The 22,418-nt window shown below is 43.7% G+C and overlaps 1 protein-coding gene across 4 annotated transcripts in view; it reads left to right on the top strand.

Moving 5' to 3' along the window:
• Positions 1-22,418, top strand: part of RABGAP1 (RAB GTPase activating protein 1) — a 188,919-nt gene that overhangs the window by 144,978 nt on the left and 21,523 nt on the right. For all 4 annotated transcript variants that reach the window (XM_062207601.1, XM_062207597.1, XM_062207598.1 and 1 more), the window contains 6 exons: positions 3,798-3,911; positions 8,262-8,336; positions 14,369-14,494; positions 15,106-15,249; positions 17,391-17,432; positions 17,663-17,791. In XM_062207601.1, coding sequence (XP_062063585.1) covers positions 3,798-3,911; positions 8,262-8,336; positions 14,369-14,494; positions 15,106-15,249; positions 17,391-17,432; positions 17,663-17,791 — 630 coding nt within the window. The remainder of the gene's footprint in view (positions 1-3,797; positions 3,912-8,261; positions 8,337-14,368; positions 14,495-15,105; positions 15,250-17,390; positions 17,433-17,662; positions 17,792-22,418) is intronic.

Genomic DNA, 22,418 nt, shown 5'->3' with positions numbered 1-22,418 from the left:
TCTCCTCATTGTCTGTAACTCTGCCTCTCAAATAAATGTCTTTTTAAAAATATTTATTTATTTATATTTATTTGAGAGGCAAAGAGACAGAGAAATCTTCCTCACACTAGTTCAGTTCTAATATGCCCACAACATCCAAGTCCGGGGCCAGACAAAATCCAGGAGCACAGACTCAATCCAGGTCTCCACCTGGGTGGGAAAGACTCAAGGCCATGAGCCATCACTGCTGCCTCCTGGGGTGTACCTTAGAGGAAGCCGGAATGGGAAATGGTGCCAGCACTTGAACCCAGGCCCTACGATGTTGACTTCCCTAGAAGTGTCTTAACTACTAAACCGAACACCAAAGTCATGCGTTCCATCCGTATCTCCCACTAGGTGGCAGAGGCTCAAGTACCTGGGCCATTTTCTGCTGCTTCCTCAGGCCCTTAGCAAAGAGCTAGACTGGAAGTGGAGCAGCTGGGACACAAACTGACACCTAATGGGACGCCAGCACTGCGGGGGCAGCTTTTGCTACACCACAATGCCAGGCTCTCTAGTTTTGCTCTTAAGAATGAAACTTGAAGTGGGCATTGTGATGCAGCAGGTTAAGCTGTTGCCTGGAACGCCTATATCCCAAATCAGATAGTTGGTTCAAATTCCACTACTCTGCTTCTGATACAGCTTCCTGCTAATGCGTTCTGGAAGGCAGTAGATGATGGCTCGAGTGCTTGAGCCCCTACCATCCACCTGGAAACTCAGATGGAGTTCCTGATCCCTGACTTCAGCCTGGCCAAGTTCTGGGCATTGTGAGCAGTTGGGGAGTGATCCAGTGGATGGAGATATTTCTTCTTCCTCCCACCCTCTCTCATTCACTCTGCCTTTCAAGCAAATGAAAATATATATAAACTTTTTTTTTTTTTTTTAAGAAATTAAGCTGAGGGGTAGTGTTGTGGTGTAGTGGGTAAACCTGTTGCCTCCAGTCCCAGCGTCGTCGGTTCAAGTCCTGGCTGCTCTATTTCCTATCTAGCTCCCTGCCAATGCGCCTGGGAAAGCAGTAGAAGATGGCTCAAATACCTGGGCCCCAGTAAACATGTGAGAGACCTGGAAGAAGCTCTTGGCTCCTGACTTCGGTCTGCCCCAGCCCTGGCTGTTGTGGCCATTTGGGGAATGAACCAGCAAATGAAAGATATCGCTCCTTCTCCCCCTCCCTATAATTCTGCCTTTCAAATAAATAAAATAAATCTTTTAAAAAAGGAAGCTCTTGTGAACATTAAAGGCTAAATCTTTTCATACTTTTATATTTTCATTTCTCTCAAATACTAGGAATGGAATCACTAGGTTATTATAAGTCTGTGTTTAATGTTACAAGAAACTACCAAGTCTTTCTAAGCATTTGTATCATTTTATATTTCTACTACCAGTGTTTGGGAATTCTAGCTATTTCACATCTGTGGACTACACTTGATCTCTTTAATTTTAACATTTGGTGGGGATGTTCTAGAATCTCTTTGTGGTTTTAATTTGTATTTCCCAATGACTAATAATGTTGACATCTTTTCAAGTGCTCATTTGTCATGAGTATATCTTATGTGAAGTATCTGTTTAATTCTCCTTTTATTTTTTGTTTGCCTCATTTTAAGGGTTATATATTCTGAATACAACCCCATTATGAAATTGTTTTATAGATCTTTTGTGCTAGTTTGTGATTGACCTTTTTTGTTGTTACTGTTAATTTTTAACAGTGGCTTTTGAATTGTAAGATTTTTAATCTTGATAAAGTGGCCAGTTCATCTTTTCTTTTTTTTTTAAGATTCAGGGCTCATAGGACACCTAGGTAGCTCTGTAGGTGTCTGTTTATCTTCTTCCTCTCCAGTCCTCTGCCTTACAAATTATAGCCACTTTGCCCTCCTCACAGTTTTACTCTTGTCTCTCCTCTGCTTACAGGCGTCCCTATTCCTAGCTCAGGAATGTGCTGCCACCTGGAGGCTGCTACCATGCAGTGAGCTGCTATAGTCTTGAGTTTCACCTTAGATTTTTTTCCTTTTATCAAGGATTACTACAGTACTGAGCTGTCTTAACTATTAAGATTATGTTAATAACTAATAATTACATATATACTAATGAAGCTCTTTGGGGGCCAGCACTGTGGCATCGCAAGTAAAGCTGCTGCCTGCAGTGTCAGCATCCCATATGGCCACCAGTGTGAGTCCCGCCTGCTCCACTTCTGATCCAGCTCCCTGCTATGGCCTGGGAAAGCAGTAGAAGATGGCCCAAGTCCATGGACCCCTATACCCACATGGGAGATCCAGAAGAAGCTCCAGGCTCCTGGCTTTGGATTGGCTCCTTTGTGACCATTTGGGGAGTGAACCAGTGGATGAAAGACTTCTCTCTCTCTCTCTCTCTCTCTCTCTCTCTCTCTGCCACTGCCTCTCTAACTCCGCCTTTCAAATAAATAAATTTAAAAAAAAAACTCTTTGAAAAGCAGTTTGGCAGTGTCTTTGAAGATAGCAATAGCTAACTTGTTAAGAAAGCGTATAGACTTTAAAAGTCAGTCAGAGCTCACAACCATAAAATGTTTGTGGTCCTGGGAACATCACCTGAAAGACTAGAGAAATTACTAGATAACAGAAGTTTTCAACTTAAAGCAGGAGTATGGTGTTCTAGGTGGGTGTGCTGGTGAATGGTCTCACCAAGGAGGATCTTAACTATGTGGTTAACTAAGTTGCCTTAATTATGAAGACAATGCATTGTTACAGTAGAAAGTCATGTTTCTGTGCTTTAATTCTTCAGCATGTGGGCAAATGAAATTAGACAAGGGGAAATTGTTGAAATAACTTTGTGCTTGATGTTTTATGAAGGATTGCTGATGTTACTGCTATTTGTGCAATTTTAGTTAACTGATTATAACCGAGAAGACAGTGTTCTCCACTGGCAGAAGTAAAGGCTATTTTCCAATAGTCTGAATCTCTTGACATTTATTGATCTTGTTTTATATTGAATTGATTACTGTGTGCATTCTTAGGCCATTTGCTCCTAGGACAAACGGCAATTAATGGACTTCTCTTTCCATTTGAGAACTTGTACATGGGCTTTATGCCAAAGGATTCATTAAAACAGCAATTTATGGATCCACGGTTTTTTGTTTGGGTGGTTGTGGGCATTTATTTATTTGAAAGTTAGAGTTAAAGAGTGAGAGAGAGAGGTCTTCCATCCACTGGTTCACTCCCCAAATGGCCGCAACAGCCAGGGTTAGGCCAGGCTGAAGCCAGGAGCTTCTACCTGGTCTCTTATGTGGTGGTGGTGGCCCAAGCTCTTTGTCCATCTTCCACTGCTTTCCTAGGCATATTAGCATGGAACTAGATCAGAAGAGGAGCATCCAAGATAGGAATCACTGCACCTATGGGATGCTGGTATCAGATGGTGACTTAGCCCACTGGCCACAATGCCAGCCCCTGTACCCAGTTTTTTCTAACAGCACTTTGTAACCTTTTTTTGAGGTTAGCTTGAGTATTTTTTCATGGGAAATTCATTTTTAATCACACGCTTTCCCTCTTACAATAGAAAGTACACCAGCTATACATCTTTGCTCCAGAATGGAATGTTCCATGAGGTGCACAGAAAGAAACAGGTGGTTCCCTCTTCTTCCCCCCTTCACGTCTGGTTGGTCCCCACAGGGGCAGCAGCTTTGGGCACATGTGTGTGGATGTCTTTGCAACATTCTAAAGCATGTGGCGGAGAGGACCTTTGCTGCACACACCTGAGTAAGTGTTTATGTGATTGACCCAGCTAAAGCCTCCTCTTTCCTCGTGTTTCCACAGGAGTCCCCGCAGGACAGTGCCATCACTCGGGACATTAATCGGACATTCCCAGCCCATGACTACTTTAAGGACACAGGAGGAGATGGGCAGGATTCCTTATATAAAATATGCAAGGTATTTCATGCTTTAAAAATAAACAACTCTGAGTAGTGGTCGTGTTTCTGGTTCTTTGATGCTATATAAAAGATAACTGCAGAATGTAATTTGTATTTGATGGTCACGAGTGCAAAAAAGGAGAGAGAAGACTTTGTAAAATGAAAGCTAACAACACAAGTTTAGGCTCATGAAAGCGTGAGAAATAATGTGCAATTAAATGGCAGACTTTTTTTTTCTCTTCTTCTTTAATTAGGATTTCCAGGCCCCATATTTGGACTTTCAGAATCAGTTTTATGTTGTCAGCCTCTGAACTCTGTGCCCCTGCAAGCTGCGCTTCTGTATTCCTAGTGTCTAAGCGATGAGAGCAGCGTCTTACCGCGCGGCACTGGGAATGCAGCCCTGCAGCGTAATACATGGTGGTGAACACCAGCTCTGTCAGAACGTCTGCATCTGAACGCTGTAACAGAAATTACATTTCAGTGGCTCATTTGTAGATTTTGGTCAATCAAAGCTGTAAGGAATAAAAGGAGAAGTTGGTACTAGGGTTTTCCAACCTTCACCTCTCCTCAGAACTAGTCTGTAGTGTTTTTCCCCAAGTATCTATGTAGCAGCTTCTGAGTGGTCAAGTACAAACCATACATGAGACATGTTCTGTAAGAACTTAGTATTGTGATTGAGAAGGCAAAACTTGACTATTGTTTCAGGACAGGCTGCCAATAAAGGATGGGCTCTCAGTGATAAAGTAGATGGTTTAAACTGTAATGACTATTAGTGTTTAAGGAATTATTCCCTAGGTTTAATTTTTAATTTTCCAGTGGGACACACAAAACTATGATTTCTGTCCTAATCTTCTAATCATCCTTTGTAAGGTACTTCACAGCTGTGTTTCCCATTTAAGCAGTCACTTGAGCTAACTTTCACCTTTTCCCAGAGTAGAACCCCATTTTCACTGCCCCGGTCCTTCGTCCCCTAGTCCTAACCCCACTGAACTCTACTAGTTCCTATGTCACGATGATCTTCCTCGCAGCACTCTTGAGTTGTTCTTGACTTTTTACCGTACTGATTATGCTTTCATCTCTGCACTTCCTCACCAACTCCTTCATTATTTTCTGTCTGACTCTACAGAAATTTCAGACATCATGACCCTAAATTCTGTAACGTGCATCTCTAGAAGGTAACATCATTACCCATCTATACCACCCAGTAGCCACTCCATAGTCAGATTTCCCTGAATGTTTTTATATGATTGGTTAGAATTAAGATCCAATAAGATCTACATTACATTCAGTCCTCCTTTTTTCCTCCATGCTGTTGTCTTGCTGAGGATATAATTATTTCTGTCAGTTTTCTTTGGCCAGATTGGTTTTCTATGATCTCTCTCATAGCTGTCTTTTTCCATCTTTTCACTGCCCTGCTGTATGTTGTTATCTTATGTTGCTGACTCTTTTACAAAAGCTGCCTTGAATTATCTTATTTTTGGTTTCTAACCTGTTTATTATTTGTTCCACGTTGGCCCCAGAATTAGGTTGTTTCTGTTCTTCACAAAAGTATTTAGTGCTGCCTTATAACACACAGAATCAAATAAAAAATTCTTGGCTCATTTTTTGATTCTAGATTCCAAGCTTAGCACTGAATGCATTTTATAATATATGCAAGTTTATCCCTTACTGCTTATTCCCTAGATATTTTATGCTTCAGTGACATTGAACTTCACACTGTACTCTGGTTAATTTGTCTAATTTGCCCCAGTAAACTGTAGAGTTCTTAAGGCAGGAATCATTTCTTACATATGGTAGCTTCTGTGGCACTCGGCACAGAGCTTAGCAGATAGTAGATGCTCCTTAAGTATTGATGAATCACGGAAATACCATTTTTCCCCATGTTTTATTACAGCCCTCATGAACCTTATACTCCAAAACATTTCCCAAATGTGTCATACTTTCACCCCTTAAATACACATTTGCTGGGGTTGGTGCTGTGGCATAGCAGGTAAAGCTACCACCTGCAGTGCCGGCATCCCATAGGGACGCCAGTTCAAGTCTTGCTGCTCCACTTCCGATCCAGCTCTATGCTATGGCCTAGGAAAGCAGTGGAAGATGGCCCAAATTCTTGAGACTCTGCACCCACATGAGAGATCTGGAGGAAGCTCCTGGATCCTGGCTTCAGATCGGCACAGCTCTGGCCATTGCGGCCAGTTGGGGAGTGAACCAGCAGGTGTATGACACATCTCTCTCTCTCTCTCTCTCTCAGCAGATACATGACACACACCTCTCTCTCTCTCTGCTTCTGTCTCTCTGTAACTCTGCCTTTCAAATAAATAAATAAATCTTAAAAAAATACATACTTGCAGTCCTTAAGTATCTTAGCCTGAAAAATAACACTCTCCTCCATTTTCTTTCTTCTTCTTTTTTTTTTTTATTTTATTTTTTTATTTTTACTTTATTCTACTAGAAAGTCAGAGCCACAGAGAGAGAGGAAGAAACAGATCTTCCATCTGCTGGTTCATTCCTTAAATGGCCACAACATCTGGGGTAGGGCCAGGTTGAAGCCAGGAGCTTTCTCCAAGTCTCCCATGTGGATGCAGGGGCCCAAGCACTTGGACCATGTTACTGCTTTCCCAGGCTCATTAGCAGGGAGCTATATTGGAAGTGGAGCAGCCAGGACCCAAACCGGTGCCCATATGGGATGTTAGCACTGCAGGTGGCAGACTAACCTGCTGTGCCACAGCAACAGTGCCCCCTACTCCACTTTCTCCAGTGGTAATTCAAGGCATTTTCGCCCTGCTATGTAATTGATTAAGTTATACACTGAGCAGTCTACATGAGAGGACTGGAGAGGGCTGAATGAAAATGCACGTCAGCTCTTCGACATGCATTGTGTTCATTCTCGTCTTACAGATAGAGCATACAGGTAATCCAGACGTAGACAGTAGTGATTGTGGGATGTCAGCCCGGGTCAGCTCTGACGTACTCTGAATCCTCTGTTCTTTCCTACCAGTAAACTCTTGATCCATGTATCTTCAAAGACATTGCAAAACTACTTTCCAAAGAGCTGTATTAGCATGTATTGCTGGTTTTTAACACAGTCTTAACAACCTTGACATTAACATGTAATTTTTATAAACTTGCGAGGTGTCTTATTGTACTACAAACAGATCATTTCCAAAACCCTCTTTACAGGTCTTGGCTTTGGGAAGCTGTGTGTGTTTCTCGTCCTGTAGCCCCCTCATTAGATGAACTGTTGTGAATTGGAAGGTGTAACAGGATTACTTTGAATTCTACTTGAATTTATGAAAGCATGACTGTATGTAGTTTTAGAAGCTATAATTTCACCAAAAGGTAATAATAAAATCCATTTATAAATTAACTTAATTATCATCTGATACATACTGACATCATGTTTTGTTAGGAGATAAATTCTCAACATAGCCAATTCACAGGACATAGGAACCTTCACACAAAAATAAGTGAGAATAAAGGGAGCTTCACCAGACATAAATTTGTCACACAAAAGAGTAACATCTTCAGTATACAGGAATTTGCTTTCCACGGTTTACAGGATAACTACAAATATTAATCATAAAAACAGCTCTGAAAACCAGCTGAAGAACTGGAGAGTAAAAGCATGAGAAATGTTATGTGTTAGTTTTCTATTCAAGATAATGTTCAGAGGAGATGGGTAGAAATCACCTGTTGCCAAGAAAAATGAAAATTAGAATTCTAGAGGAACCCACGGATGGGTTCGGAGTAATCCCTCTTAGCAGAAAAGTTATTACCAGCATTGTGGAAAGAATTGTGTTTTGGTGTCTTTGCCAAAAGACTTTTTCCCAGAAAGATGAATAACGTTAATGATGTTGGTGAGTGCTGGCCGTATGTGAGGCTGAGCAATACATCACCCCAGTCCTCAGGAAGTTCACAGTCCAGGAGGGCAGATGACATTTAACATGCAGGGTGGTAAATTCTGTAATAACCAGGCATGTGTATCAGCTGCCAGAGAGGCATGGAGTAAAGAGTGATTAATTCTGGGGGAATAGAGTATGTTTGGGGCCAGAAATGAATACATTTTTTCAGGCAGAAACAAAAGAAAAAGATACCCTAAGCAGAGGGAAAGCACAATGTTAGAACCTTTTTTTTAGCCCTCAAGCAAATATGTTTAATCTTCTCTACTCCCTGGCATAAGATGTGGCATGATGACAGTTTTGTTTCTTTATAAAAAAACGAATTGGGACAGCGGAGAGGTACTGACATCATTTATTGATCATCAGAATGCGGCTAGCACCCTCCAAGCTCTTGTGCTCTAAGTCCCATAGGACAGCCATGGCCCATGAGTGGCTACTTTGATTCACACTTATGCATTCTTTTTCCGCAGGCTTACTCTGTGTATGATGAAGAGATTGGCTATTGCCAGGGCCAGTCATTTCTTGCTGCTGTGCTGCTCCTCCATGTGAGTAATTAGGTCTCCGTTACAACTCACACATGTCCTGTCTCACGTTGTACTAGCCTGGGCTTGAGAGTTTGGGTTTGACCAGATTCTTAGAGGTAAGTTTTAGCTCCTAATCCTGGAAACTTCCCCTTATGTCTTAGAGGAAGGGAAGCATGAAAATAAATGGCAATGTTGAAAACTAGTACAAAGATTGGCTTGCTTCTTATTACGAGGAACATTGAATGGACGTTAGTGTTGGCTGGACCCTTGGGGGACATTTTGTCTTCTCTGAGGTAGCAACTGTGAATGATATTTGTCAGGGAATGTATTGTGCAGAGAAGTTGGCTTTCTTTAGTGCCATTTTATTCATTGACTCATGCATTCGCATATTCAACAAAGATCTCTACCTTCCAACTGTCTGATTTTTTCTTCCAAATCCACATGAAAATTAGAAAAAAAAATTAACACCCACATACAGTGTTACCTAATTTATGAATTAATATTTTCTGTACTGCTTTGTCTCTTTGTGTATCATTTTTTGTTTTCTGCATACCCATACACATTTTCTTTCTTACTGAATAAAAATTAATCTTTGAAATTATTTTTTGAAAGTAAGTAGCGCCGGCGCCATGGCTCAACAGGCTAATCCTCCGCCTAGCAGCGCCGGCACACCAGGTTCTAGTCCCGGTCGGGGTGCCGGATTCTGTCCCGGTTGCCCCTCTTCCAGGCCAGCTCTCTGCTGTGGCCAGGGAGTGCAGTGGGGGATGGCCCAAGTGCTTGGGCCCTGCACCCCATGGGAGACCAGGAGAAGCAATTGGCTCCTGCCTTCAGAACAGTGTGGTGCGCCGGCCGCAGCGCGCCAGCTGCGGCGGCCCTTGGAGGGTGAACCAATGGCAAAAGGAAGACCTTTCTCTCACTGTCCACTCTGCCTGTCAAAAAGTAAAAAAGAAAAAAAAAGTAAGTAGCAAGCATCCAGCTACTTGACTTGTTTACACCTGTGCCTGTGTTTGCTAAGGACAAGGGCATCCTGTAACATGGCCGTAGCACCTTGTACATCCAGGAAATTCCACTGTCGTTCAGTAGTGTCTGATACAGCCTGTGTTCAATTTTATTTTTTGAAAGGCAGAGTTAGAGAGAGGGAGAGACAGAGAGGCCTTCCATCTGGTGGTTCACCAAATGGCTACAATAGCCTGGACCGGGCCAGGCCAAAACCAGGAGCCAAGAGCTTCATCTGGGTCTCCCACATGAGTGTAGGGGCCCAAGCACTTGGGCCATCCGCTGCTTTACCCAGGCACATTAGCAGGGAGCTGAATCAGAAGTGGAGCAGTCAGGACTGAAACCAGTGCCCATATGGAATGCTGGTGCTGCAAGCAGCAGGTTAACCTGCTATACCACAACCCTGGCCCCCTGCATCAATTTTTCCCCAAATGTCTGCTTCATGCTCTAACCTAAAACAAGTGAAGAATTAAACATTACTTTTATTTTTTTATTTTTTTTAAGATTTATTTATTTATTTGAAAGGCAGAGAGGCAGAGGCAGAGAGAGGGGTCTTCCATCCGCTGCTTCACTCTCCAGTTGGCTGCAGTAGCCAAAGCTGCACCGATCTGAAGCCAGGAGCCAGGAGCTTCTTCCTGGTCTCCAACTTGGGTGCAAGGCCCAAGGACTTGGGCCCTCTTCCACTGCTTTCCCAGGCCACAGCAGAGAGCTGGATTGGAAGTGGAGAAGCTGGGACTCGAAACAGCACCTAGATGCCGGCGCTGCAGGCAGCAGCTTTACCCACTATGCCTCAGTGCCGACCCCTAAACATTACTTTTGAATATTGTCATTTTTCTGACCCAGACTGTCCCCTAGCCAGTTTTGCATTTTGTGCTGTTGATATTTGAAAAATTAAGACAAATTGTGTTGTACAATATTCCACATTCTCAGTTTGTCAGTCCTTTCATATGATTAAAGTTAAAATGTTCAAGAAGAATACCACACAGGTGTTGTCAGAAAAGAGTTTGGGAGCATTTCTTAGGGTCCAGACTGGGCTGGAGATCAGAAGGAGACAGTCCCAATCCTCACAGTACAGAGCTAGTGAATTTCACCCATTTTCCTCAATAATCATCCAAGTCCCAAGGAGTTTCAGAAAGTTCATGGGAAAATGAAACTAAAAGATAATGTGCAGGGCCGGCTCTGTGGTGCAGTGAGTTAACACCCTGACCTGAAGAGCCAGCATCCCATATGGGCGCCAATTCAAGACCCGGCTGCTCCTCTTCCAATCCAGCTCTTTGCTATGGCCTGGGAAAGCAGTAGAAGATGGCCCAAGTCCTTGGGCCCCTGCACTTGAGTGCAGGACCCGGAAGGAGCTCCTGGCTCCTGGCTTTGGATCGGCACAGCTCCAGCCCTTGCAGCCGTCCAGCGTGCCCGCCCTCCCTCTCTCTCTCTCTCTCTCTCTCTCCCTCTCTCTCTGCCTCTCTCTCTCTGCCTCTGCTCTCTCTGTGTAACTCTTTCAAATAAATAAATCTTTAAAAAAAAAAAGATAATGTGTATTTTCCATGCATTTTGTGGAGAGCTCTCTTACATCGTTACTACCATCACTCATGGTGTGATCGTGTAATTAAGGGTGGTGCAGTTTGTCACCAAGCCTTGTTTAGATTACAGGTTTCCGTGAGGAGGTAACCTTGAAAGGTATACCCTGAACATTGAGAAGGGGAATCATTCTCTTCTGTGTTTTTCTGTGCCACTTAGCTTTCCCTCTTTTTATGTTATGAAAATAAATTATTTTAAAAGTAAGAGTCAAGAGTAAAGCATCACTAGCATAATGGAACAGAACAAGGTGGGGAAGCAGTGGATGGGAAGAGCCAAAAGGAGGACAGCGTGACTGGAGCGTCCTGAGGGGACGGGAGTCGGGAGAAAGATGGAGCAGAGACAGACCACAAGGGAAGGCCTTGCGGCTAAGTCTGGGTGTCTGGGTGGTGGTTCTCTAAGTAGTGGGAAGCTTTTCAAAGGTTTTAGCCGTTTTGTGTTGATTGCAGCACAAGTGAAACAAAAATACTTCGTATTTTTCTTTTTTTATCTGTAAACCCAGCTTGTTGGTGTTGGTTAGTCATGTAAAAATATGAGTCTGACCTGCTATTAAAAAGGAGCTTAAGCTTTAAAATTTTTGTTGTGGTTTTAATCAGACTTTATATATCACAAAGCCTGCATGGGTTGTCTTTTTCTTATCATCAGTCCAAGGATGTAGATCCCCATTTAAGCATGTGAACCCCTTGAAAGTGGGTTTTCAGGTCAGATCCTCTGTGTCTGTGCTGCTTGCCATAGTTTTCACATCCGTGCAGGTTTCAGTGTTGGAGAAAAGGGGCTCCTTAGCTTCAGAAACACTGCTGTGGGTTGGGTCGCGTCCTGCTGACAAGTAGAAAAGTGAAGGTGCTTTCTGTGACAAAGAATTCAGAGATCAGGTCTTCTGCCCCAGTAACAGTCTGCTGTGTTCTCCTTGTTCATTGCTGGATCTAGTTTGCTCTTTAGTTCCACTTAACCCTGTGATTTCTGGATCAGCCCCTCTCCAACCTCTCACTCCGCAGAAGCCACCTAAAGTCCTGACTTCGTTGAAGACTGGCTGTAGTCACACCAAACCTTAAGTAACATTTCTGTACCAACTAGACATCTTGTCAGGACCTCAGGGAAAAAAAATTATAAAGATTTCATTTGTTTATTTGAGAGGTAGTTTCAGACAGTGAGAGGGAGAGACAGAGAGAAAGGTCTTCCTTCCACTGGTTCACTCCCCAAATGGCTGCAATGGCTCGAGCTGCACTGATCTGAAGCCAGGAGCCAGGAGCTTCCTCTGGGTCTCCCAGGCAGGTGCAGAGGCCCAAGCACTTGGGCCATCCTCTGCTGTTTTCCCAGGCCAAAGCAGAGAGCTAGACTGGAAGAGGAGCAGCCAGGACCAGAGCTGGCGCCCACACAGGCTGCCAGCACTGCAGGCAGAGGGTTAACCCACTGTGCCACAGTGCTGCCCCCAGAATTTTTTTTTTTGTTTTTATTTTTTTTTTAATTATAAACACTTTTATTTAGTAAATATAATTTTCCAAAGTACACTTTATGGATTACAATGGCTCTTCCCCCCCATAACTTCCCTCCCACCCGCACCCCTTCCATCTCCCACTCCCTCTCCCATTCCATTCACATCAAGATTCATTTTCAATTATCTTTATATACAGAAGATCGATTTAGTATATATTAAGTAAAGAATTTCATCAGTTTGCACCACACAGAACATAAAGTGTAAAACACTGTTTGAGTACTAGTTATGGCATTAATTCACATTGGACAACACATTAAGGACAGAGATCCTACATGAGGAGTAAGTGCACAGTGACTCCTGTTGTTGACTTAACAATTTGACACTCTTCTTTATGGCGTCAGTAATCTCCAAGGCTATGGAAGCCTCTTGAGTTCGCTGACTTCGATCTTATTTAGACAAGGTCATAGTCAAAGTGGAAGTTCTCTCCTCCCTTCAGAGAAAGGTACCTCCTCCTTTGATGGCCCGTTCTTTCTACTGGGCTCTCACAGAGATCTTTCATTTTGGTTGTTTTTTGTTTGTTTGTTTTTTTTTTTTTTTTTTTTTTTTTGCACCAGAGTGTCTTGGCTTTTCATGCCTAATATACTCTTACGGGCTCTTCAGCCAGATCCGAATGCCTTAAGGGCTGATTCTGAGGCCAGAGTGCTGTTTAGGACGTCTGCCATTCTATGAGTCTGCTGTGTATCCCACTTCCCATGTTGGATCGTTCTCTCCCTTTTTGATTCTATCAGTTAGTATTCTCAGACACTAGTCTTGTTTGTGTGATCCCTTTCACTCTTAGACCTATCAGTGTGATAAATTGTGAACTGGAATTGATCACTTGGACTAGTGAGATGGCATTGGTACATACCACCTTGATGGGATTGTATTGGAATCCCCTGGCACATTTCTAACTCCACCATTTGAGGCAAGTCCTATTGAGCATGTCCCAAATTGTACATCTCCTCCCTCTCTTATCCCAGAAATTTTTTTTAATAAAGCTATTGACCGGCGCCGCAGCTCACTAGGCTAATCCTCCGCCTTGTGGCACCGGCACACCGGGTTCTAGTCCCGGTCGGGGAACCAGATTCTGTCCCTGTTGCCCCTCTTCCAGGCCACCTCTCTGCTGTGGCCAGGGAGTGCAGTGGAGGATGGCCCAAGTGCTTGGGCCCTGTACCCCATGGGAGACCAGGAGAAGCACCTGGCTCCTGCCATCGGATCAGTGTGGTGCGCCGGCCGCAGCGCGCCAGCCGCAGCGGCCATTGGAGGGTGAACCAACGGCAAAGGAAGACCTTTCTCTCTGTCTCTCTGTCTCACTGTCCACTCTGCTTGTCAAAAAATAAATAAATAAACAAAAAATTTAAAAAAAATAAAGCTACTGAAGGTACAGATATTATAAATGAATGGGCACCATTTATAAATAGAAGTAGGGTTTTCTTAGTGCTTTTAGCATTATTGCAAGTGTTACTGTAGTACTTTTAGTATCACTGCAAAACTTAGAATGTGTAAAGTTCTTGTGTAACAAACTTTGATTTTAATAATGAAGAAGAAAATTAAGTGGCAATGATTAAACAAAGGTCTCATGATTCAGGAAAGGTGACACCTGCATGTATCAGCCTGCTTCTACTCAGCTCAAATCCTGTTGTCCCTAAACATTTTAGCCTATGCCTGACTCCCTCAGCAGATGCAGGTATTCCTGTTCTTGTGTGTTCACTGACCTTTCTCCCTAATTTGCTTCTCAGTTATTATATACTAGTTATTATTATATAGCTATTTATTATATACCAGTTGTATAGGAGACTCCTTGAGGACAGGCACAGTGCTACCACAGAGTAAGCATCATTAAATATCTCTTGGCTGAGTAAATGAATGATATGAAATGCAACCCTAGACCTGATCTTCCGCATCCCACTAACTTCCCTGGTAGGACTATAGAAGGGTAAGTTTAATGTACTAAGAAAACCTCTCTGTGTTTTGTGACCCTTCTTACCCCCTGCCCCATTGTCTGTTACAGATGCCTGAAGAACAGGCATTCAGTGTTCTGGTCAAGATCATGTTTGACTATGGTCTCAGGGAACTCTTCAAGCAAAATTTTGAAGATTTGCATTGCAAATTTTACCAGTTGGAGCGCCTCATGCAGGTAAAAAAGAGAAGCCAGCTTGCACTGGGTAACAAACATGTAGGACAAACAGCGGTTGGGAGTACTAGACTGATGAAATGGTGCCAAGGAGTGGAGCTAATTGCCTTCATCGTCCACGATTAAGGATGAGTTTTATTTTTGCCATTTCTATGGAGTGATAACACCTAGATTTACAATGTGTGACCTTGATAGATACAAACGGGATTGTCAGTCCTATGAATGCTGAGATCAGGTGATTTTGAAGGGACCTTTTCCACAGTGCACTCAGCCAGGGAGTGTTCACCACGGCTCTGAAGCTGACCTGTTAGGAATCTCATGAAAAGGCAAACAGACTTTCTCAAACAGTTCCTACCTTGAAGGAAAAACTGGCTTCCAAATACCTGTCAAAATTTTGGGGATTCCTGTTTCTTATGAGATAATGTATGGTCTGAAAGAGACCTGAATACCAGCATAATACAAGATGCTAAATGTTCTTTGGAGAACGTTAGAGATTTTTAGCCAACAGAAGTATGTGACTTTTTTTTTTTTATCCATGGCAAATTTATAAGCCTCCTGAGTAGGAGTTAGACCAGCTGCATTTGTGCCCAGAACTAATTAGTTTTCTATTTCAGGAATACATTCCTGACCTGTACAACCACTTCCTGGATATAAGCCTTGAAGCGCACATGTATGCCTCCCAGTGGTTTCTTACCCTTTTCACTGCAAAATTTCCTCTCTACATGGTCTTCCACATCATTGACCTGCTTTTATGTGAGGTATGTATCTGCAGCCACAGCACTTTGGCTTTTGTTTACAATGCACTTCCTGTGTCAGCCTTGTCAGAGCATTTGAGTGCTGAGCAGTTCAGGCCTGTGTAACTGTTCATTGGGTTAAAGCTACTGATCCCTTTTTTTTTTTTTTTAAAGATTTATTTATTTGAAAGAGTGATGCAGAGAGAGGGAGAGACAGAAAGATCTTCCATCTGCTGGTTTTACTCCCCAGATGACCGTAACAGCCAGAGCTGGGCCAAGTTGAAGTCAGGAACTGGGAACATCATCTGGGACTCCCACATGGGGTGCAGGGGCCCACTTGGACTGCTTTTCCTAGGCCATTAGCAGGGAACTGGATTGAAAGCAAAGCAGCCATATGGGATGCTTGTTGGCAGCAGCTTTATCCACTGTGCCACAATACCTGCCCCGTTCCCATTTGGTAGAGGTGCTTCTGCTAAGAAACGACACATTAAATACAAAGAAAAGCAAGAGAAGTCAATAAAATAGAGGTTTGTTTTTCTTCTTTCTTTCTTTCTTTCTCTCTCTCTCTCTCTCTTATTTTTGTTGTTGTTGTTGTTGTTGTTGTTGTTGTTTAGAGATATTTATTTGAAAGAGTTACACAAAGAGAAGGAGAGAGAGAGAGGTCTTCCATCCACTGGTTCACTCCCCAATTGGCCGCAATGGCCAGAGCTGCACTGATCTGAAGCCAGGAGCCAGGAGCTTCTTCTGGGTCTCCCATGCAAGTCCTGGCACCTATTTCTTCTGCTTTCCCAGGCCATAGCAGAGAGCTGGATCATAAGTGGAGCAGCCAGGACTCGAACCAGTGCCCATATGGAGTGCTGGCACTGCAGGCAGGGGCTTTACCTGCTAGGCCCCAGTGCCAGCGCCCTTCCCCAACCCCGTGTATAAGAACTCAGATTGGCCATAGTCTCCCTTCCCTAAAGCATGGTTCTTATCCTCATAGGGAGCAGAGCTGCAGCTATCATTTCTGAATTCAAGCCAGGATGGCAGGGAACAACGGGGGGGTGCATCCTCTCTTTTTAAAAACAGACTTCCTGGAAGGTCTACCCATCATATCCTCTCACTGGCCCAAACTTAGTTATATGACCACACCAGTTACAAGGGAGATTATTTTTTAAGCTGATTAGGAATTTGCTGAATACTGGTAATTTATTAATAAAGAGAGAAAAGATAGTGGAGTAAATAACACTCTTTTATGGGACATGCTTTTGAGTTTTGTTCTGTATATTTAAGGAAAAAATGACTTATTGTAAAAATAATACTTATAGACTGCAGAAAATATAAGCAAGAAGAACTTCAAAAGTATCTAGTCCTACTGTCTGCAAGTTAATACTTTGTTGTATACTCTTTCAGTCACTGTCTGTGTTCAAATATATGTGTCTTTGTCTTCCAGATGGAATATGATCTTTTCCTTATATCATATACATTATGATTATATAGGTATATACTTGAAAATGTAATTTAGCTATAAATACTGTTTGTTCCTTTTTTATTTCATCTATTTGAACACCTGTAACCACATAGGCATCTATACTGTGCTTCTTTTTGATTAATTAGACCATATTCAAAGTGTACAAAAATCCATAAAGGATTTGTGACAGCCACCTACTTTGAAATATTCTAAGAAACAGTTACCACCAAATACACCTCCATTCTTCGTTGCTGCCGGGTATCCCATTATTTGCATATGCCAAAATTTATGTGACTAATTTTTAATTTTAATCGGAAACCCTTAAATTGTACCTGTTTTTCCACTATTACAACTAACCATCTGTTAAGTAGTTAGCAGGGACCAAGTGGCATACTAAATAATTTGTATACGCTATGCAACTCATTATCTCAGAAGACCCTTAGGAGAACATTAGTTATAGGAACTGCAGTCCAGAAACTTAAAACAGTTTAACTTGATCAACAGCTGTTAGTACCCTTCCTCATTTGTCCTTAGCCCCCACGATTTCCAGCTTGGGTTAGATGAAAGAAGGCAAGTTGGAGGGAACCTTGAGTAGATTCAGTTCTGTGATATAGGACAAGATAAAGAAAAGTCCACCAGGACTTATTTCCTGATAGCTCACAATGTTCTGACTCTACTCTGACTGAAAATGTTCTTTTTTGTCTTTCTCTTTCAGGGAATCAGTGTTATTTTTAATGTTGCCCTTGGATTATTAAAGGTACACATTAATTTGTAAGCTGAGTTGTCTGTCATTTTCTGGTCCTCACCAGAGATATGTTGGTGTTGGTGTTAGCCTTATCCTAAGTCGCCTCTGGTGTTGTCCCTGACTGTGGGTGTGTACCAAAGACTGACAAAAGAGTGAAAACGATGGGATGGTAGAATGCTTCTTGGGTGTCTTCATAGCAAACATGTTTCTCTAGGTGGTTGTCTTCTTTTACTTTCCTTAAGACTTCCAAGGATGATCTGCTGTTGACAGACTTTGAAGGTGCCTTGAAGTTCTTCAGGGTCCAGCTTCCTAAGAGATATCGCTCAGAAGAAAATGCAAAAAAACTAATGGAATTGGCTTGCAACATGAAGGTAAAATAATTTTTGCATTTATTAGGTTTCTTTTATTCAGCTAATGTCACGTTATTCCTGATAAAACTATTAATATTTGTAATATGCAAGTAATCATACACATGAAGTATCCCTTCTCTGAGATGCTTGGGGTCATGTTTCAGGTTTTGGAATATTTGTATATACATACCGAGGTGTTTGGGGGGTGGAACCCAATTCGAAACACAAAATTCACTTATTTGTCCTGTGTACTTTGATATATTTTGTACATAGTGTCAACAGGTGATTTTTCTGCAGTAATTTAGTGCCCCTGCATTTTAACTGAGACTCATCACGTAGTCAGAGGTGAACTATTCAGCTCGTGGCGTCATGTCGATGCGCAGAAAGTTTCAGATTTTGTAGAATTATAGGTTTAGTATTTTCAGATTAGAGATGCTTAACTTGCAATGATAACATTTTCTTTTATACTGTGTAATTCTTATCTTCTTTTTCCAAAACACTTTCATCAGTCCTCTGTATCTGTAGATTGCACATCCTTAGATTCAACCAATGATGGACAGAAAATATTTAGGAAGAAAAAATTAGTTCTGTATTCAGTATATATACACATTTTTTCTTTCACACCCTGGACAATACAGTATAACATCTGTGTACATAGCTTGTACACTGTGTTTGGTAGCACAAGTAATCTAGAGATGACTTAAAGTATGTAGAAGGCCATATGTGTGTTACATGCAAATACTGTGTCGTTTTATGTGGTATTGAGTGTCCTCAGACTGCTTTGTTCCACACTGACATTGAGGGAGGGCTGTGCATGATCTCCTGTGAATCAAGTCTCATCACATCCATTCCCCCTGAACTCTAACAAAAGTATGTTTTGCCATTTTAAAGACAAACCAAAACACAAAGAGGCCGCTGCCCTTAGTCATACAGTTAGTTAGCGGCAAAACTTGTCTGTGATGATGTCTGCTGTGCTGTCCTTCAGCTTCAAACATATGCAGTTACGATCAGAGATTCCTGGGAATAAAACTAGTAGTACGTGAGGAAAGCCTTCTCAGTTTCATCACTTAAGATGCATTTAGGATTTGTAGAAGTCATTTTAAGGTAAATAAAAAAAAATACAGAATCTTCCTGTGCTTATATTTTAATAAAGTGGTATTTTTAAAGAACTAGAAAAAATAATTGAGGGCATTTAGTTTAGAGTTTGGGGACAGAGGCAAGGGGGGACAGCAGTGAAAGTAGTTGCACTCAGATTCTTGTGGAGACTCCTGACTTCGTGGAGGAGAACTAGGACCAGCAAATGCACGCCAGTGGCGTGGGTAAGTCTCACTGTCCACAAAACAGAACAGGGCTTGGACTCAGAAGGATCAGAATTCAGTTACTTACCCTGTTTCAGACTCAATTTCCTCCTCTTTCTTTAAAGTGATATTGGTTGGACTTGTGCTTCTGCTTCTGTGTCCGCCTGAACTAACTCAGACTACCCTGCCCTAGGTATCTGCTCCCTCGGTTGCTCCCCTCTTTGGGGCTTGGCCCCGCCCTGGGGGGCCACACAGGGGTCCTGTCCTGTGAGGGAGGGGGCAGGTGGAGGGCCCAGAGCTGGGCCGGCCCTGGGGAGGAGGAGTCCAGCAGCAGGTTAGCTCAATGGCTGGCACACCGCGCTTGCTCCACCCCTAGGGCGCGCAGGTTTTGTTTCCGTGTGTTGTGAGGCCTCGCGGGTTATAGCGCGTGGCCTGTCACAGTTTAATCCTTCTTGGTGGCGCATAAAATAACGCTCTCTTCCAGCTGAGGGTGCCGTGGGACTGACAGACATAGTACACATAGATCGCGCCTTTGCAATGTGGACAGCTCTGTCGGCGTGCCTTGTTTTTTTTGTTTTTGTTTGTTTGTTTTGCTCTTTATCAGAGACTTAAACAACTCTATGGGTGCAGAACCAGTCAGGCTGAACGTATGACTGCCCCGGCCACTGCGTCCACATGTGTGCATGTACACACACATGCACATGGAGTTCTGGGTGCTGTCACGTCTTCATTCAGCAAGCACGGTCCTGTGGTCCTCTCTCCAGTACTGTGATAAGCACCAGAGGCATGGAGGAGCCAGGTCCGGAAGGCAGACAGGCGTTTGATCATTGGTGTGTGCTTTGCCTTCATGCCACCATTTCACAGTGTGCCTGTTTGTGGGCCAAGGCACCACTCTGGGGGAGGAGCTGGCCAAGACCTTAAGAGCTCACCTTCTCATGTTGGTGCTAAGGACTGTGAAGAAGTACAGGCTGTGGTGACGGGGGAAACCCAGGGGGTCTTCCTGGTGGTGGTATGAGTGGGAGGTGCTATTTGGACTGAGGCCTGCCCTGTGATGCGCAGAGGTGAGAGGTTTCTGGTGGAAGGACAGAGGACCTGGGAGGGACTGACTGCTCCCAGAGGGCCGGGTAGGCGTCCTGCAGGACTTACTGTGGAGCTGGGTCTCAAAGGCTCAGTAGCGACTGGGTGGGTGGGGACAGTGAGAGAGGGGGTTCCAGGTGGCAGGTGCAATGACTATGAAGGTACAGAGGCAGGTGGTCTGTTTCTTTTAACAAGTAGAGATGCTAGAAAAAAACACAATCCAAGAAATGTTTAAATACTTGGATGAACTTGAAATAAGAGAGATAGACAGGTGCCTAAAACAGCAGCTCAAAGATAAATGGATGTAAACTGGTAAGACTGTGTCCCAGGGGACCATTTGTAAGTTCTAGGATTTTACCACTCACACAGGTAGTAGGCAGGACTTTGGGCCTTTAAAAACAGCTGAGACTAACATGTCTGCATTTAGCTAGACCTTGTCAGTTACAGGGGGAATGTAAAAACCACCATTTAGGCCAGCGCTGTGGCTTAATAGGCTAATTCTCCACCTTGCGGCGCCGGCACACCAGGTTCTAGTCCCGGTTAGGGCGCCGGATTCTATCCTGGTTGCCCCTCTTCCAGGCCAGCTCTCTGCTATGGCCCGGGAAGGCAGTGGAGGATGGCCCAAGTCCTTGGGCCCTGCACCCCATGGGAGACCAGGAGAAGCACCTGGCTCCTGGCTTCGGACCAGCACGATGAGCCGGCCGCAGCAGCCATTGGAGGGTGAACCAACGGCAAAAAGGAAGACCTTTCTCACTATCCACTCTGCCTGTCAAAAAAACAAAAAACAAAACAAAAACAACAACAAAAAGAAACCACCATTTAGCCAGGGAAACAAAAATCATAATGTTAAATAAATGGAGGATTTAAAAAAAAAAAAAAAAAAAAAAAAACTTCTAGAAATTAAAATAATCTGGCCGGCGCCGTGGCTCAACAGGCTAATTCTCCGCCTTGCAGCGCCGGCACACCGGGTTCTAGTCCCGGTCGGAGCACCGATCCTGTCCCGGTTGCCCCTCTTCCAGGCCAGCTCTCTGCTGTGGCCAGGGAGTGCAGTGGAGGATGGCCCAAGTGTTTGGGCTCTGCACCCCATGGGAGACCAGGATAAGCACCTGGCTCCTGCCATCGGAACAGCGCGGTGCGCCGGCCGCAGCGCGCTACCGCGGCGGCCATTGGAGGGTGAACCAACGGCAAAAGGAAGACCTTTCTCTCTCTCTCTCACTGTCCACTCTGCCTGTCAAAAATTAAAAAAAAAAAAAAAAAAATTAATCTTTAAAGTTTCCATTCAGATTGAAATGTTATGTAATTCATAAGCAGTATGACTGAAATTTACAATAGTTGGCCATGTGCCAAGTACCATGTGGTTAAGTGCTTTTACGTGTGAGCGTTAACTACAGTATTATGTTCCGTGCTTCACTTTCTGTCTGGTAATTATTAAGCGTTCAGGAAATGATAGCTGTTTCTATCATTGTTTATTCTCTGATTTTTCCAGGCAGACTCAAAACACTTCCCAGTAATATGTTGAAAGAGAATGCGTTCACAGAGCGCATAGGAGCCAGTGAGTTCTGAGGTTCTCCAGTCACTTGTGCCCACGGACCTGTTCCAGCACACAAGAGAATGTGGCCTCTTTTTCTGTGTGTGTTTTCCCTGCCCTCCCCCCAGCTCTGCTGCTTTCTTAACGTCAGCGTCTCAGTGTGGTACCTGGTTGCTTAGGCCGAAACCTTGCTGTCACCTATGGCCCTCTTCCTCTCATGATGTACATTCTCATGCTCCACATCCAAGACTGTCATCAAAATACACCTGTGGGCACCACCTTGTCACCAACACCCTGGGCGAACTGTCGTCATCAGCTGCTCTTGCCACAGTGGGCTTTTCCTTCCCTTTCTTCTGTCTCGTCTCCCTTGTTTAAGTAGTCGTGTCCATGGCCTACGAGGCTCGGCTGTGGGACCCTCCCTGATTTCATCTCCTACTGCATTTTCCTCTGACTCTCGCTGTGTCACAGGGTCCTGGCCTCGCTGTTCTCAGAAGTGAAGCCTGCTCACCCCTTGGGCCTTTGCTGGCTGCATTCTATGCCCGTGGTGTTCTGCTGTCTGCATGGCTTCAGTGTCAGCTCGGGTGCCAGGGAGGCCTTTCCTTGTTATGGTGTCTGATGGCAGCGCCCTTCCACCCTTCATGTTCTCTGCTCCTTACCCGGTCTTTGTCCCCCTGAAGGGGCTTTGCAACAGACAAGGCTGTCACTCTGTTCACTCTGAGTCTTCGGCACCAAGCACAGGTCTGAC

This window comes from Lepus europaeus, chromosome 12 (genome assembly GCF_033115175.1).
Source record: "Lepus europaeus isolate LE1 chromosome 12, mLepTim1.pri, whole genome shotgun sequence".
Taxonomy (NCBI): Eukaryota; Metazoa; Chordata; class Mammalia; order Lagomorpha; family Leporidae; genus Lepus; species Lepus europaeus.
This window is presented reverse-complemented; position numbering and strand designations above follow the sequence as displayed.